Here is a 17183-nt window from a genome sequence, read left to right as displayed (position 1 = left end):
TCCACAGTTAGTAAAGGAGATTTGGCAATAAAAATGCTGAAATCACTTACCCAACTCTCCATTTTCCTTGCCTGCACTGTCTGCTGTCTGAGGGACAGCTGTTGCTCCCTCAGCTGTACAGCCGACAACAGTTATGCCTCCAAGCACGCCATCACTGCCTGCTGTGCTCCTACTGCTCTCCGACAAACAGGTCTTTTCGACTGGTGCAGACTCTGAACTCAAGGTTAGTTCCTCACCTGCTGGATAGTCTGTCTCTCTTGCACCTGAAAAAAAAATTGTGGTTGTGGGCCAATCTGGAAAAATAAAATCTAAGAGAATCATTTGAGCATTTGACGCAGGAGATTCACATTTGTTAGTGAATTGAAAATATGTCACAGTGACCACATGTAACATACAAAGGAGTAGGCAATCCATGGGCCGCGACAAGAATAAGATGTTATGATGAACTACGTGACACGGAGTAGTTTTTTTTTTTATTTATTTTTGTTTAGTGGGGCAGAAGCTTGCTAATTTCCCGAACTTTACAAAAACACACCATTTCAATACTAAGAGACAGACCTGGAACACTGGTGATACAAAGGACATGTGCATTACACACAAAGAAGCTGTCCAGGATGATTCCGGGCTGATTGGCATCAATGACAACAGCTTTAGTAGTCGACTGGGTGCTGGTACAAATCCACACCAATGATGACAACTCATCGTGTTGGCGCAGTTCTTTTTGCTGTTCCTTTTGATATAAAGCAAAAGAAGTGAGCATGTTTCAACGTACGTAGTTCTTGTTAAGATGGTAAATGCAATCAACAACTAGAAGACTTTGACCTTGAGTTCTTGATCCAGTTTTTCCAGGCTGCTCTGAGATCCTATTTTCTTTTTGGGGCTCTCTGGTCCTGAAGCATTGCTGTAAAACACACTGGCTCCCACGATGGAACCCCCATCTCTGGTTTTACCTCCAGATAAATGAACGCCAGCAGCACACCATAGCTGAAGCACAGACACACGCATTCACTCAAATAAAAATACAGCAAGTCCATTCTTTATTTTGTTCTGTGATCTGCTGAAGAGACGTGAGCATTTTTACTACTTTATCATATAATTTACACATTTTCTAAACAGCCGAACTCTCTGTCACAGAGATTTGAATTTAACACTGTTCATTATTGCTGTGGTGGAGTAGAGTGGAATTACGTCTTAGAAATACCTCCAAGTATGATAAACTATTTAGAATTTGCCTTACTTAGATGCATGAAAAGGAAAAGGTGCAACGCTTGTACAGCTGTAGCTGTCAAGCTACAACACAGCGTACAATAGCAAAACTAGAGGAACATACTTTCATCGAGGCATCTTTCTCATCCAAAGGTCTAAGGAAGACCGGAACAGGTAGGTCCTTCATCTTCTCTTGACCACCATTATTCTGTGAGACGAAATAAACATGTTTTAAATCAAGTGGCAGGTTCAGAATCTATCGTGATCTGAATGAAAGGCAGACACAACCTTTCTACTTACTTTGTGCTTCTTGGGGAGGCTCCAGCCATAAGCCTGCATTCTACCCTCTTCTTCTTTCTGGACGTGGGCCTTAACCTGCTGATATTGTGCCCGCTTCTGTTCTCGCCTGGACACCATGCTATCCACTGCCAACCTGTGTTATATATCATCAGCTCTCTTACAAATCTCTTTTTGGAAAATCTCACAACTAGGTGAATTGTGTCAAATGTAAATAAATAAATAATCAACCACTCCTGACAGACTTACTCCTCATTGAGAAAATCAAAGGCTTTGCTCTTGTCGCTGGGCAGCTGTTGCAAGGCGCTGCTCCTCTTCTTGACAGACGGTTGAATCTGCGAGGTGGGCGCGTTGTACTTGACATTGACTGGGGCTTCGCCGGCAGGTTTCTTGGAGGCGCCGCCCGATGAACTGAACAAACGGCTGAAACTGGAGTTGTAAGGGCAGGGAGGAGGGCAGGGGAAGGAAAGGGAGAGCACACAGACAAACATATAGAGGGATGGACACAAGCAGTCGCTCCAGCAGAGGGAGGGTTTGAGCAATTAAAGGGCGATGACAAGTTGATTGCATGCCACCCTTCATAAAGGTAACAATTACTAAGACAAACATTAATATGTCAAATTACCACTATGCTGTAATGCTTATACAAGCAGAAAGAAATGTGCGCAGCAATAAAACAGGGGAGCATGGGGTGCATGGTTAGGTGTGTGCGATGAATTGGACATTTAGTGAAGGCACAAAGCAACACTGAACAAAAACACATTCCCTTCAGCCTAAATTGTTAAAGCTGCCTTTGTCTCACGTAGCCCACATAAAAATAGCATTTTATTATGCGAGCTGGTTATAAAATTAACTCCCACTACAAAGCCATAACAGATTAAATGTACATGTGCATAGGACACACCCACTCACACACACTCACACCTTGGTACCCTCAGCACAGAGAACACAGCCGCTGAATAGACAACAAAGTCTCTACGCCTGAACAGAGCGCATCGTATCCCCGAATCACAAGCAAGAGCTCACATGCACTCATCTAACATGCATGCAGCCGAACAGAAGTTTAGATTGCAATCACAAACTCATACAGGACGTGTGACATCCTGTCACCTTAAACTACTCAAGCTTTTAGAGAGAGATTTACAAGATTTACATTGAAATAGCATTTTGTGCTGTTAGCTTGTTACAAACTGTTAGTGCTCGAAAGCTCAAACGTTGAACCTTAATGCCTTTCATGTTAACTCAGACATTATGACCTACAACAACCCCCAAACATACCGCCTAGACACAGACACACGACATCAGGCAGATTATAGAGGAATACACAACAGGAAGGACAAATAGTGAGATCATCAGAAGTCAGTCCGCTTCTATGGGTTCCTCTGTATCATAGCTGTGCTAAAATATGCACAACGCCACAACAAACCAAACTCATGCCTGCAATAACCCAACAAAGAAGAGCCTACATTAAGACTTCAGCCACTCACTCATGTATTATGATTACGCTATCATGATAGTTCTCTTGACTAGTTTTAAACAAGATTTAAAGCACCACTGCAAAAGAAAGCCTTGGCTGGATTCACTGCTCCAAGAGAGGCTTCTCTTCTGTTGAGATTTTTATACATGATGATGAACACAGCAGAAACCAGGATTTGCACTTCAATGCAAGTCACAGATTTACCTACATCCTGGAGAAACCCCCATACAACATGTAATACAAAGTGAAACCAACATAAAGAACATCAACAAAAGACAATGACTGGTATTCGAGCAAACACAAATGGGAGGAACTCACAACTGCCAGAGGCTGGATTTCTTCTTCTCTGGAATTGCGGGGTTTTCCCTTGATGCCCTGAGAGTCCAAAAAAATAACCATGTTTCAACACAAGCAATTTATTTGATTTTTATGCTGTTAAAATTATACTTCAACAGCTAAGGTTGTAAAACATAAAATGCATTGGAGATGTAAACAGAAAATATGTGAACATAGATTCAGCGCGTTGAATAGTGTGTTAGTTGAGTGATATTCTTGGTGTTTTTCTGTGAATCATCTGATTCTTTAGTGCACTTAAAAAAATTGGTTTAAAACAGTCACCAAAAGTGATTTTAATTCTGAATAATTTATCTCGATAAATATTAGTGTTGTACAAAAACAGACCAACTCAGTATGACAGTCTGCTTTATATGCTTTAATACGATGATGCTGATATCATCATATTCTCTGATATGATTCTAATCTTACCGGATCATCTCTGTCCATCTGACAGCCTCTTGCAGCTCCATCAGCCTCTCCTTATACTGGTTCCTCTCCATCAGGACTCTGGCCATTTCCACCCTGGTGAAACGTTTCCTCTGTGCAGTGGGCACATCACTCTGTGCAACCAACATCAATGTTTGTGCGTTAAATATGGAAATACAGAGATACATATATAACACAAGTCAGTTCCATTTAGTTCATCTGTGGTTTCTTCTCTTAATCCAGCAGTCCCACACATGCAGACATGCTGGAGAATAGATTGCTGTAGAACTCACATCATCCTCATTGTCAGTCTTAGAATTGTGTTTGCTGTACCCAAGTTCAGCTCGAACTCTAAAGAGGAAAAGTTTTGAACATCAATTGTTCATTGTGAAGCAAGCTCCAAATATGAAATTTAAAAAATCACACACTTCTTCAGTTCGTCTTCTAAATCTTTGTTCTTCTCCTCTAGTCTGATCTTGGCCTGAGTGACGGCGTCAAACTCCCCTTGTAGGACCTCCTTCTCGCAGGCCAGCTCATCCATTCGCGCAATCAAGTCATTTTTTACCACATTGAGGGCGTTTCTGAAAACAAAGGTGGAAGCAGGATTTTCTTTCAACACCCTTTGGTCGTTACTGTAAAGCAAGACGTCACCAACATGGTGCCCAAGGGTACCAGGTAGCCCCCAAGGAACACACAAGTCGCCTGTAGGCATCGTTCAATTGCATAACTCAGCAGAGATGGGACGTTGTGATTTTCTAGGAATTTTGTCGAAGATCATCGGCAGAGATTTATAGAAATATAGTACTGCATATTGATAGAAATCAGTTTCATACCGCGATAAATATTCTGAGAAATCAAACACGATCAGTGTCTTCATATTCAAATTAGATGAGTATCAGTCATTGTTATTTAATAAAATAAAATTATTTGTAAATTGACCAAATGTGTTTTTTCAAAAGTGGCATTCCTTTGCACCAATCAGTCCCAAAGAAATACCTTTCAAAAGGTTTGGTGACCATTGCTGTACAGTAATATTTGAGGTTTGTCCACCTAGATAAGCTTCGTCTATTTCAGAATACCTAGCAGCAAAAGTCAATAGGGAAAACATAAATTACACCAAAAACTATTAAACAGATTCTCTGTACTAACTTTGTTTCCAGAAGTTGTGCATTCTCCTGGATGAGATGTTCGACTTCACGACCCATACCTAAAAATCACATTGATATATACTGTACTTTATGTATTTAGTTAAAAAGAAAAAAATCATGATAAAATATATGAACAAAATCTTCTGACAACTGTATTTGACTCAGGCTTACCTAAAAAATTGAAGTCTGAGATTCATGCAGTGATGGTGGTGCATTAGAATTAGAAAGATTATTAATCAGATTATCACTACCACTAGTCTAAAAACACAATTTCACCACTGTAATCACAAACGTATAACTAACTAAAGCTGAAGAGACTATTAAAGAAGAAAGGGGGAAAACTATTTTTTTTATTCTTAATTGATACACACCAGAAAACTCATCTGTCAGGTCGATACAGCCCAGCAGCCAGCGAAAGACAACTCATGAAAATGATAGGAGGAGAGAACTGCAATGGTAGCCAAATACACTGAATAAAACTGGTGAATTACCTAACAGGTCTGCTCCTTCATCAACATCTCCAATGTAGTCATTTCCCGCAGAGGACAGCTCCTCAAACAGAGAGTCAGTGTTCCGGTCGAACGCTAGATTCTCTATGCCGCCTTTAGTGGGTGTGCTGGGCAAATAAAATTTAAAAAAATAATCAAATAAACAAACATGGTAAAAAAGGGTACATACCATTATCTACCATTCAATCCATCTGCCTCAAAATATATTTGTTTGCGAATATAATTTTTTTTTTAGTTTTTGAGGTCTCTATACATCTTTTTTTTGTGATGAATACAATTATGGCACAGAGTGTTTCACAAACATTGATGCTTCAGCATCTGCAAAGAATACATGCTTGTTCTGCGTAAGTGTGTGTGTGCCTCGGGAAACAACTTTAAAAGCCAACGCAAAAATGTTCTTTACAACAAAATGTTCTGTGCAGGCCCACTCGTCGAAACATGGCATTTTGATTAATATTTGTGGAATATGAGTTAAGCAGTAAAATCCACCCGTTTTTAGCCATATTGTCACTTCTGTCAAGTGAAAATGACATCACAGTTGCTCAAGGCTCAGATAACGACAAATCATGGCTCAGTTTAAAAATAACAGGTGAGCCGTGATTGGTCGTGGCCTGAGCCCTGAGCAAGTGTGATGTCATTTTCATTTTGCTGCTTGACTCATATTCTGTAAACGCATTATTAATCTGAATGCCATGTTGAGAATAGTGGAGGAACATTAAACATTTTATAGAAATATTTTTTTGGGCTTGACCTCCCCTTTGAGGACTGACAGGTGTCTATCTATAGATCCATCTAGTCATCTGAGAGTCCTGACCAGGTTGGATAATGTGAGTTGGCACTTGGTGCTCAAAATAGTCAACACACTTTAAAAATGTAAAGAAAATTTTGCATTTTGTAGACATGATTTTTCTGAATGTTGATTAAATAATAATATTAAATAACATTAATGTGTAGATAATGTAATTTTAATGAATCCTTATAAGTTTGTTTAAAATTGCCAAATAATGTTTGGATGCGCACGGTGGAAGATTGGTTAGCACGATGGCTTCACAGAGCAGAGTTCGTGGGTTCGATTCCGGCTGCGGCCTTCCTGTGTGGAGTTTGCATGTTCTCCCCGTGTCTGCGTGGGTTTCCTCCAGGTACTCCGGTTACCACCCACATTTCAAAAACATGCATGGCAAGTTGATTGAACACTCTAAATTGGCACTAGGTATGAGTGTGAGCGCGGATGGTTGTTCTTCTATGTGTCCCTGCGATTGGCTGGCAACCAGTTCAGGGTGTGCCCTGCCTACTGCCCGATGATAGCTGGGATAGGCTCCAGTACCCCTCGTGAGGAGAAGCAGTACAGATAATGGATGGATGGATGTACTGTTTGGAAATTAGTTGCCCATTTTTGTCATTAGCCAATCATGGGGCACGTTCAAACAACCAACTATATGCTATCCATTTACCTACAATAGACAATTTAGAGTCTTCAACTAACCTAACTTGTATATTTTTTTTTGGAAGGTTGGAGGAAGCCCAAGTGCCCTAAGGCCTGCCCTGAACCTCAGAATTGTGAGGCACAGGTACTGAACACTGTGCTGCCTGCCTTACAAATTTGTATAAATGTTTTTTTTTTTGTAATGATCATAGCTCTATAAAGTATACTATATATAATTGTAGATTTTGAATGAAAAACTATTCTCAATTCGCTTAGCAAGTTAAAGAATAAATAAATAATAGGCTATTTTATTTATTTTATATGAGTCATACAGCTGTCCTATACCTTGTTCCTTGGCAGCCACCAAGGTCCATGTCCAACTCAGGAGTGGACTCTATAATCGCCAACACCTCAGACTTTTCCAGGTTGTTTTTGCCATCTAATGCAGGCAGCAGAGAAACAAAAGCGTTAGTTAAGCATTGACAAAATGTGTCTTCGTGTGTTGTTGCATTGCTGACCGTTGCCTTCAAGAGCAATGGTTGCGGCTTCCTCATCCTCCTGTCCTAGTCGACCTTGCACGGCTGAAATATTCTTACTGTTGTTTGATTTCCCAATGTTGCAGTCCAGATTCTTGTTGAGGCCACCATGTTCTTGAGGTGTAGCTACAGATTCCTTTGCAACAGTCAAGGTAACAGGAGACCCAGAAGCACTCACTGAGCTGGGTGAAGAACTTGTATCGCTACGCATGGCACCATGAGGCGATGTTGGTGCTGAAGTTTGACAGTCACCGCTTTTCGTGGATGAGATGGCGTTTGTTGTCAAACTACCCATCTGAGACGCAGGAGTGCTGGTTTTGTATGTTGCTCCTTGTGATGATGAGGACACATGATTGGAGACACTTCCCTGCGTAGCTGGAGTGTTGGATTTCGATCCCTCGTAGCTCGTGTTGGCCAGTTCATCCTAAAGTGGATGGGATGGTAAAGTACACAGAACCCATTCTCATTTGTACAACAATGTTGATTCAGAGGATAGGCATACCGTATTTTCCGGACCATAGGGCGTACTTTAAAGTGCCAAATCTTCCCCAAAACAAACGAGGCCCCTTGTAAAGCGACACGCCCATTATATGGACTGAGCATCACTCTCGACCGTCAACCCTTTCACTCATTGGGCTGTTCGGAGTGCATGTTAGCACACCCAGCTGGTCAAAGTCTGAGTCATCTATGCTTCAAATTGACCATGACTTATACAATATGTGACTATGGTGTTTGGGTGATGGTGTAGGAGAAATCTGGACAAAAGGGCAGCTGTCCACAATGTTGTAGTCTGTCTTATCATTTATGTTATTGCAAGCAAGAAACGTCCCAGGTTTAGACAACAGACTGCAAAAAGCGCAAAGCACAACATGCACGTCTCTCTAAACAGCCATGTGATTGGCTGAGTCTGAGTGGCTCCCAAGAAGCCATTGCTATAATCTTTTTGTGTTATTTTTATTTCTTTTGGGTATATAGATGGCATGAGAGATACATGTTTTGTGTTAGTCTTATTTCTTTGTTTCATTGTTTGCTTGTATGCTGAGTTTTTTTGGTTTTGATTTGAAACCGTGACTCTAAGGAGTGTGGTGACCAGTGAAGTCCCTCCCCTGACGTTGTCTAGTAGACGTATTGCCATGACACCTCTTATTGGTTAGAGTCAGTGGTATTGGCAGCGATTCCTTATAGTTTCAGGACATGTGTCATTGACTTGGGGTGATACCTCTGGCAGAGATCCATTAAGGGATTGAATCCTGGTGAGCTGGCTATAGCTAGTGCGAGCTGAGCTAGCGCGAGCTTGCGCCTTGTAGTGCGGCGCGCCTAGTATATGCATTAAATACGGAAATCGCACCCTCAGCTGGTGTTGCGCCCTTTGATGCAGCGCGTAAAAATACGGTATATCAATTACAGGGGTCTATGGATTCTGATGGATTTCGGACTTATAGCGGCAACATGACCAAATTTAAACTACACACACTAACCTACGTAGTAACACAGTAGTAAGCTCACTAACTCACAATAAACTCAGTGGTAAATACACATGTGCAAACAAAAATGAAAGAGAAAAAAAATAGCAAATGAAAAAACAGTAAGTTTAGCAGTCAGTGGGCATGTCGTCTTGTGCCACGTGACGAGGTACTGTATTTAATAAACCACTTTAGTGCATGCAATAATCTTGAAACTTCGTATGTCAGGAACGTCATAAAGCACCCCCTGTAATTGACTATGAATGATTTTTGTCACGTGGAGAAATTAGTAATAGCGCATTTGCGAACTAGTCACACGTAGCAGAGAAATCATCCACTTATGTACAGCATGACACAACGTTTATTGAAGGACTGTCAACCATAATGTAGTTAGTTTCTGAACTAATGTCTATACTTGTTCCTTCAATCCAAGTATTGTAGGTTAGTTTGAGTAAATCACACGTTTGCACCCTCAATGTTTTTCCACTGCACACGCACACACTTTGGCTGTAAATTGGTCTACCTGATCAGACTTCCGATTCTGTAATTTGAACCTTCCACTTCGGACATCAAACTGAAGAATGATAGAGCCAGGTTAAGTTCACATACAGCAACAAACTCTCGTAAAGAGTTGAGTGGTTCAACTGAGGAATAGTCCTTCATATCATTAGGTAAATCATTGGAAAAGGAAAAAAAACAAGCTGGACAGAAGAATGCGTTTCTAAGTGATCACATGGCAGAACTGTATTGTATCAATGAGTCCAACTGATATGCAGACGCTGTCAAAAATTTTCAACACCACGGTTTCCACAGCTCTTAGCAGCCATTTGATGCATGCACATGTTCCAACTCTCTAGTTTTAATCATTGAACATCAGCAGCTTTAGTACTATAAATAGCAACTTTGCTGATGGAAAGGGGTGGGGGATTAATTACGCTAAGTACGGTTCCCACGGACAATAGAATCTCACAACTTATATTTCTGATGTGCCTGTCCATAAAGGTTTTGCATATTTGAAAGCTAAAACAGCATCTACAAAACTCTGTATTAACAATATGTTTATGAACACTGGAGTATTTTTGGTGTAGAACTGCACTGCATTTTACAATTAGTTGTGTCCTATGTTGTGATTGTGTTACGTAGATTAATTGAGATAACCAAATTATGACAAATTATTCTCAGTAGTGATGAGAAAATGAATCGCTTGTGATATTTTTTACTCCTCTAGATGTCGCACTTGGTTTAGTCAAGTGCAATGGAAACTCATTGCATTTCCACAGCAATCTTAAACCAAGAGTGTCAAACCCAAGAGTAAAAAATGATCACAAGGGCTTCATGACGCTTCATTTTTCCATCCCTAATTCTCAGCATGATGTAGTACACTTCCATATCCAACCACAGTAACAAACATTGTTTATTTAAACGCTCTGTGTGTCCTTTAATCCGAATTGAGCATTGACATTTTTGTAACTCCTCAATTTTGGATAAAATACATTTAAATGTGTTGCTCATAAAGTTACAGACGGTTGGTGTAAGCAAGTCATTAATATTGATGATGTCAACTAGCTTGCTGGTTTCTAACAGCAACAATGTGAACACCCTCTGTTATTCCCTCACTCCCTGAATGGCACCGTTTCCTCCACTTACTGGGCTCCAGGCCACCCAGTTACAACACAAGCTGTTCACAATTCGAGACACTCTGAAATACTTTTTAAAACAGCACTGTAAAGACTTGTGTTTAGAGGTCTCACTTAAGTGAACTAAGGATGATGTGGGAAGGGCTACAACCTCACATTTGAATTTTACTTAATTAGAAATCATCATTTAAAAAATAAAAAGCCAGCCACAATTTATACATATGTAATTCACGTTACAAACCTTGAGACTGGTGTTAGACCTTGGATGGCTGAGGTTATTGAATCTCCAAGGTTCAGCCTGGACATCCACGGGGTCCCTGTGGAGGTCAGTGCTCATGCCATCAATCCCTGGGACCTGAAAGATGCCCATGGAGATGGGACGATCCTTCCTAGATGCACAATGGCAACAAGGAAAAACACAACACTAATTCAGATGAGGGCAAGAAAACTCACAACCACATGGTTAAAACAACTTGTTCCCTAGAACCAACAGGCTGGAGTACAAAGAACCTTAAGGTGTACAATTCAATTACTAGTGAATGATTAAAAAAAAAATGACATCCCGAAATAAAATGCACTACATCTTAAGGATTAGCATGTAAGCAACAATTCACATTTGAAAAGGACTAAACAGGTGATTGCAACACCCACACAACATTGTCAGAACACAGTGCTGGCTTTCACTTTCAGTGAATAGGTATGATGGAGACCGTACAGGAGAACAATGGTCGCTTCGATAAAAAGCACCAGTGAGGAAAGGTAGTATCGAAAATACAATGGAAACAGCGCCATAGAGTGCAGAAAAGGTCACTTGCAGGGCATTAATCTTGACCCAAGCGACCCCAAAATACTCTGTATCGGTCAAGTGCAGTGGTTGGTGAAGGGCAACCATTTTGTCCCCCCAAAAGTTAACTTGCATCTCTGTTTAAAACATTTGGTAAAGATTTTTTGACCAGTGTTATTTGACAACAAGTCTGAATAATATATACATTTTCTCATTCAAGCTTTTTTGGCCTACTTTTTGTGTGCCCTCTTCAACTACATATTAGCGCCTATTGGACAACAACACAGTGCCTGGTCAGCATTCAAAGAGACTTCAACTGTTAACATTAAAGTGAGTGGCTAGCAGGAAAGACACAATATTCCACTTAAGTTAGTCCTAAACACATGAATGTACCTGCCGGGACGCTGAATGGAGGGAAAAGATGGCAGGGCAGGTAAGCCGCCAGTAGCGACAGAGTAGTGAACCAGCAGCAACACTGATAGAGACACCAGTATCGCAGAGTTGATGACCACCGCTCCCCCAACAAAGCCAAAAACAAAAAGCAGCATACGCCTGGGGCTCATGGCCCCGCTACTCACTGGTGCCAAAATTTTCGGAGGAGACGACGGTGTGAAACACAGCTATGGGTACCGCAGAATAGAATTATCCGTGTGTGGACTAAGAAGAAAATACAGTAAGCTGTTGTATAGCTTTAGAGCCTAACAGCAGCAGAAAAGCTCAGTTGTGAGGGAGACCGTGAATGGGAGCAGGCAGCTTTAACAATAATATAAATTCAGGAGCAGCAACTGAGCAAAGCAGAGCAGCGGAAGGAGACGAGAGAAGAAAATCATCCATGGAGGGCAAAGAGAGGCTGGTTAACTCCGCCACTGTCTTCTTTTGGTCAATCTGATTTTGTTGCTCTAACCTCTTCCTGTCCTTTGCCGAGATGTGACACAGCAGGCACTGTGCAGTGCAGAATGCTCTCTCACTCTCGCCCCCTCACTACATCGCCCTGTCTGTGTCAGATGCTGAGGCAGCTTGCTCCATATGCCTCGCTTCGGGCTGCGGTATATATATATATATTAGGGCTGTCAAAATTAAAGCATTAACTCAGGTGATTAATACAAAAGTTTTTAACTCAGTTAAATATTTTAACTCAATTAACTCCGTTTGATTTACTTCAAAAATAATTTGCATACTTGCAAATATTGCCCCATATTAGCTGTACATCTTTAGCAAGTCTCAGAACAAAACACTGTTCAAGTTACCACTGGGCCTTGCAAACCAACACTGCTGGAGTGTGGCGCTTGTGGGCAGTTTTTAGAAATGTCTCCAAGAAAAATGCCTGAAGAAAGCTATTAGAACAGTCTTTGAATTAAATATACTTCATATTTTCATATTTAGTGATTTTGCATCAATTCCAAGATATTATGCAAGTTACAAGCTTCGCAAAAAATATTTGAAAAATGTGATTAATCGCGATTAATCATGGAATTTTTTGTGATTAATTAGTTCAAAAAAATTAATCACTTGACTGCACTAATATATATATATATATATATATATATATATATATATATATATATATATATATATATATATGAACTTCTTTTCAAACTACACTTCACGTGTTCACTCGACAGTGTTAGAAAATTAGACTATTACCAGACATGCCTTTTACCCAGCTTTTTTAATCGCTAAGCCTTGATCAAATGACATAGAAGGGTTTGTTGGGTGGGGTCGAGGAAAACCCAATCAAGTGCCACTTTGAAGCAGGTTTGACGTCATGATGAAAATATCTATTTTTGTCTATGTAAATCTGCATCAAAGGGTGAAAGGACAAATTTAAAACTCATTTAATCAAGAATGAATCCATTTGAATTAATCAACGTGAGTCAACTCAATTTGGTACTAATGGCAGTCTGTCCAGCAGCCTATTTCTTACTTTTGATAAATGTTATTAAAGTGTTACTTATAGCATACAAGCCAATGTTTCGGGGTGAGAATTTTTAAGTCAATGTAATGTTGACGTTATGTCAGTTACAGTTCTAAAGATATTTTCACTTGGGTAATTGCAGAGGATCGCGGGCACTGCTCTCTAAATGAGCAGCAACCACAAGGTCCATTATTTCATGAAAGCAGATTAGTATAGACACAGTGGAAATACTGACTGCTACAATCCATCTCACATAACTCAATCAGCTATCAATCTATCTTCTAACCTTAATTTTATATTTCTCAATGTAGTGATCAAGATTGGTGTAGTATTTCCGAAATAAAAAACAATTGCACTGTGACTCCGCTGGAAAATGTCTGTCATAATTTTGATACATTTTGAATGTTAAATACTTGAAGTCAAATAGTTGGGTCTTCAGAATGCCTAAGAAGTATAAATTCTATTTTCTTCCAATTCTGACTGCTGTAGTCAACACCTTCTCTCATTCTGATTGCTCCAGTAGTAAAATTTGACGATATCTGTCATTACGGACTAACAGGTGACATTTAAGTAACTTAAATATAAACAAAAATCCATGAAAACACCATATATGTGGAGGAAGGCCAGAGATGACTCGAACCCTTCACCTCTGTACTGTGAGGCGGACGTGCTAACCAGTCACCTACAGTGCCGCCCAAGGAACCATATAATCGTCTTAATTTAGACAAAAACATATTTACTTTCTCAAGAGAATAAATAAAAAACCCTAGCTCAATGCAGAAAATATCCGGTCAAAAAGAAAAAGCTAAAAAACTTACATTTACCATCTTTTGGTAACACGATCTTTAGCAAATTGAAATAATCTGGAGTCTCAACAGACTAAATCGGGTAAAAAGTCAAAAAAACAAAAATGCCTTCAAAGTGCACACGGCAGACATGTTTATTTGAGTGTATAGGGACAGGGACCGCGACATTGCACGCAGTCTGGTCTCTCGTGGCTGCAAATTATAGGCTGTGGGTGATCATATTTTGTGATTGGCAATGAAAGGCTTTGATCATCATTGCCCATCACATATTTTTCCAGGACAAATCGATCGATCGCAATCGTTAAAATACTCTATGTACAAGACTATATGAGAGCATATATTGAATATTTACAAATGACATGAGAAATGCATGATCTGTTTCATTTGCTATTTGTGTTAGGAGCATACTGACAAAATGTGAAGAGGTGACCTACCGCATTCTAACAGTTGTGCCTGTGCCCGAATCTGAGGGCTCTACTGTTACTGTATGCTGATGTTTAGTTCGCTCCAAGTGCTCCATGTAGCTGTGGATCATCTGCAAGGTAAAGTCAAATAAAAAGAGTTTTCATCATCAATATGATCATTTGTTAAAAGGTGACATACTTGAAATGTTAGATTTTGTAGATAAGGTACATATGAGTACATTACAACTAATTTGAATGCAATGACAAATAAAAATACCAATGCTGTTGGATTGTAACTACAAGTGTATTAAGACACACTTTTGTGCTAATCTTATGAAACAAAATACCTCCGTGTGTCTCTGGTGAAGAGAATTGTACTCCTTCTTGAGCTCTGCTTCTCTCTCCTCAAATCTGATGACTAAGTAAAAAAGACAACATTTTTAGAAACCAAAGTGCATGTGATTTTACAGTTCATAAAAAGAAGGGAAAGAAGTGTGAAAGTTAAAGTCATTGTGGCAAAATTGCCTGCTGCATTGAAAGCTCATGACCTGAAGGGGGCTCTCCAATACTATTCTTCCAACAGTGGTTCTCAACCTTTTTTCAGTGATGCACCTCCTGTGTACTTTTTCAGCCAAGTAAACCTGAACCAGCGCAAAGCATTTTTGGGTTAAAAAAAGACTACCCATACCATCAGTGTCACCACATAAGAGGCTTCCGCATCATATCTTGAATGGCGCAGGTTTCTCTCCAAAAAAGAAAAACTGTGCATCGGGTTTGTTGCAACTTGTAGGTGTAAATCCAAATAAAATATAATCTTTACCATACAACCGGAATTTTGAGCATTCTGCTTTGGCCTTCTTTTACACTTGTGCCTCCGTTTTCATTCGGAAGATTTACATTTCAATCGCGACTCCAATGTTTGCGTCTACAAGTGATTGAAAGGTGGCACATGACAGGTTTGGTCGAATGGTTCTCGTTTGGAGAAGAATCTGGGTTTTTAAAATAATGAAATTGAATAATCTACTGAAAAAAAATGATTTATGACCTTATATTGTCCTGAAACGTTTAATTAATTAACTAATTATTTTGAAAGGGTTTTCCAAAGTTTGTTTCTTTTATTTAAAATCTAGCATACCCCCCGGAGTTCCTTCAAGTACCCCTAGAGAAGTGCTTCTCAAATAGTGGGACGGGCCCCTCTGGGGGGGGGCGAGGTGCGATGCTGAGGGGGTTCCTGTGACCCGGGGAACATGCTTTTTTTTTTTTTTTTGTGCAATAAAGTGTAATTGCACATCCACTCCAGTAGTTGGCAGTGGCACTATCATTGCCCATTGTGCGCAGCGAGTAATAACTCTACAGTGTAGGTTTGTTTTGCAACAAAATGCTATTATTCATAGTTGTGGCGGAAAGTGGGTTGCAAATTCTTTTCTTCTTGCTCGGGGGCGTAACATAAAATAATTGAGTAGCACTGCCCAGAGGTATGCATACCCCCCATTAGAGAACCACTGCCTTACAAGATCAATAATGCTTATCTGTTTGTACTAATTATAACTCTTAAAAGACCTGCAAGGAGATATCACACACAATTCTATGAAAATGTGGAATTCATACTAAACAAATGCAATCGAAACAAAATAAGGAACTTAAAGTGTACACATGCTGGAAAATTGATTGATGATTGTGTACAAATATGTGGATGTCTGGAATACAATAGCTACATGAGTCTTTATGGTTAAATTTGCCAGAGTTGGGTGCTAGCTACTTGCTTTTTTAATAGTTATATAGAGATCGGAAAAGTTGCTGAGGACTGTCGCCACAAAGTCACTAAGTTGGCAACACTGAGTAGCTGCTCGAAGCCTGCTGGAGGTCTGCCTGAGTCATCATGGTAACGGAAGCCGTTCTCTGCGTTTGATTTGCTTGCCACAGACCAGCCCTCCAAAACGCTGTGATATGTACCAGAATATAACAAGTGGATATTAATTGTACTATACTGTAATTCTTTAAGTGTTTTTAACCAATGTTAAAATACAGAATTGTCTGAATGTAATATCGCATGTCAAAGAACTTTTCTTCAGACACCTGGCAACTGCTTCAAATTGTGGGAAAAAAAGGCTTCATCATTGAACTAAATCCAGCAAAATCCAACTAAGTGCGGAGGAAAGTACCTTGATTTGCTAAAGTGAGGGCCAAAGACTTTTTGCTTAAAGAGCACTGATTGGAGTGTGCTCCAACAGCATGCTTATTTAGCACACATTGCTCCCAATTGTGCCAGCAAAAAGAATATATAACAAGTGAAACTCCCAATGTGACACAAACGGCAAAAAGAGAAGTGCCACGTTGCAATACGCGCAGCAAAATGATACAGCGACTTCAGACAGTTTCCCTACGTTATAAAACCGCTACGCTGCCTAGTAGGAACAAACAAACGGTCACGCGCGGTCAACAAGGCAGTCATGCACACATCATGAGGGCTTTTGCTTGACGGCCTGGGAAGATTATCTCCATGTTTGTGATGTTTGGAAACTTAACTCTATAACTTGTCCCATCTTGTTTTTCTAAGTGGTCTGGCGTAGTGTTTTGTGAGTGGAAAAATTAGTTAATAATTAAGCTCGAGTTCTAAATCTGTCTCTTATTTCCGTCTGTTACTTGTTACTTGTTTGTTTTACCCAGAATATTGTTGTTACAATTCATGGTGTCCTAGTTGCCAAAAGAATTTCTCCAGTGTTCAAAAACATCGCCAGTCGCTCATCGTGCCTGCGAAGCACCAACCTACAATAGTGACAACATTTAAAAGCTCTCAACAATTGAGATTGTTTGTG

General features: G+C 40.0%; 1 protein-coding gene across 3 annotated transcripts in view; it reads right to left on the bottom strand.

The window, feature by feature from the left end:
• Window positions 1–17183, bottom strand: part of spag9b (sperm associated antigen 9b) — a 36187-nt gene that overhangs the window by 6947 nt on the left and 12057 nt on the right. For 2 of the 3 annotated variants that reach the window (XM_088284084.1, XM_088284085.1), the window contains exons 3-20: window positions 14715–14785; window positions 14398–14498; window positions 10700–10847; window positions 7341–7782; window positions 7168–7261; window positions 5382–5506; window positions 5062–5076; window positions 4892–4949; window positions 4171–4323; window positions 4036–4093; window positions 3746–3876; window positions 3299–3355; window positions 1753–1932; window positions 1507–1639; window positions 1331–1414; window positions 823–984; window positions 559–730; window positions 51–263 (exon numbers count right to left, since the gene is read on the bottom strand). In XM_088284084.1, the coding sequence (XP_088140210.1) occupies window positions 51–263; window positions 559–730; window positions 823–984; window positions 1331–1414; window positions 1507–1639; window positions 1753–1932; window positions 3299–3355; window positions 3746–3876; window positions 4036–4093; window positions 4171–4323; window positions 4892–4949; window positions 5062–5076; window positions 5382–5506; window positions 7168–7261; window positions 7341–7782; window positions 10700–10847; window positions 14398–14498; window positions 14715–14785 (2397 nt within the window). The remainder of the gene's footprint in view (window positions 1–50; window positions 264–558; window positions 731–822; window positions 985–1330; window positions 1415–1506; window positions 1640–1752; window positions 1933–3298; window positions 3356–3745; window positions 3877–4035; window positions 4094–4170; window positions 4324–4891; window positions 4950–5061; window positions 5077–5381; window positions 5507–7167; window positions 7262–7340; window positions 7783–10699; window positions 10848–14397; window positions 14499–14714; window positions 14786–17183) is intronic. The other variant, XM_088284086.1, reaches the window with a different exon arrangement.

Source organism: Idiotropiscis lumnitzeri, chromosome 20 (genome assembly GCF_059441095.1).
Source record: "Idiotropiscis lumnitzeri isolate Australia: NSW breed Sydney's pygmy pipehorse chromosome 20, RoL_Ilum_1.0, whole genome shotgun sequence".
NCBI lineage: Eukaryota > Metazoa > Chordata > Actinopteri > Syngnathiformes > Syngnathidae > Idiotropiscis > Idiotropiscis lumnitzeri.
The sequence above is the reverse complement of the archived record's forward strand: the minus strand, read 5'-3'. Positions and strand labels throughout refer to the sequence as shown.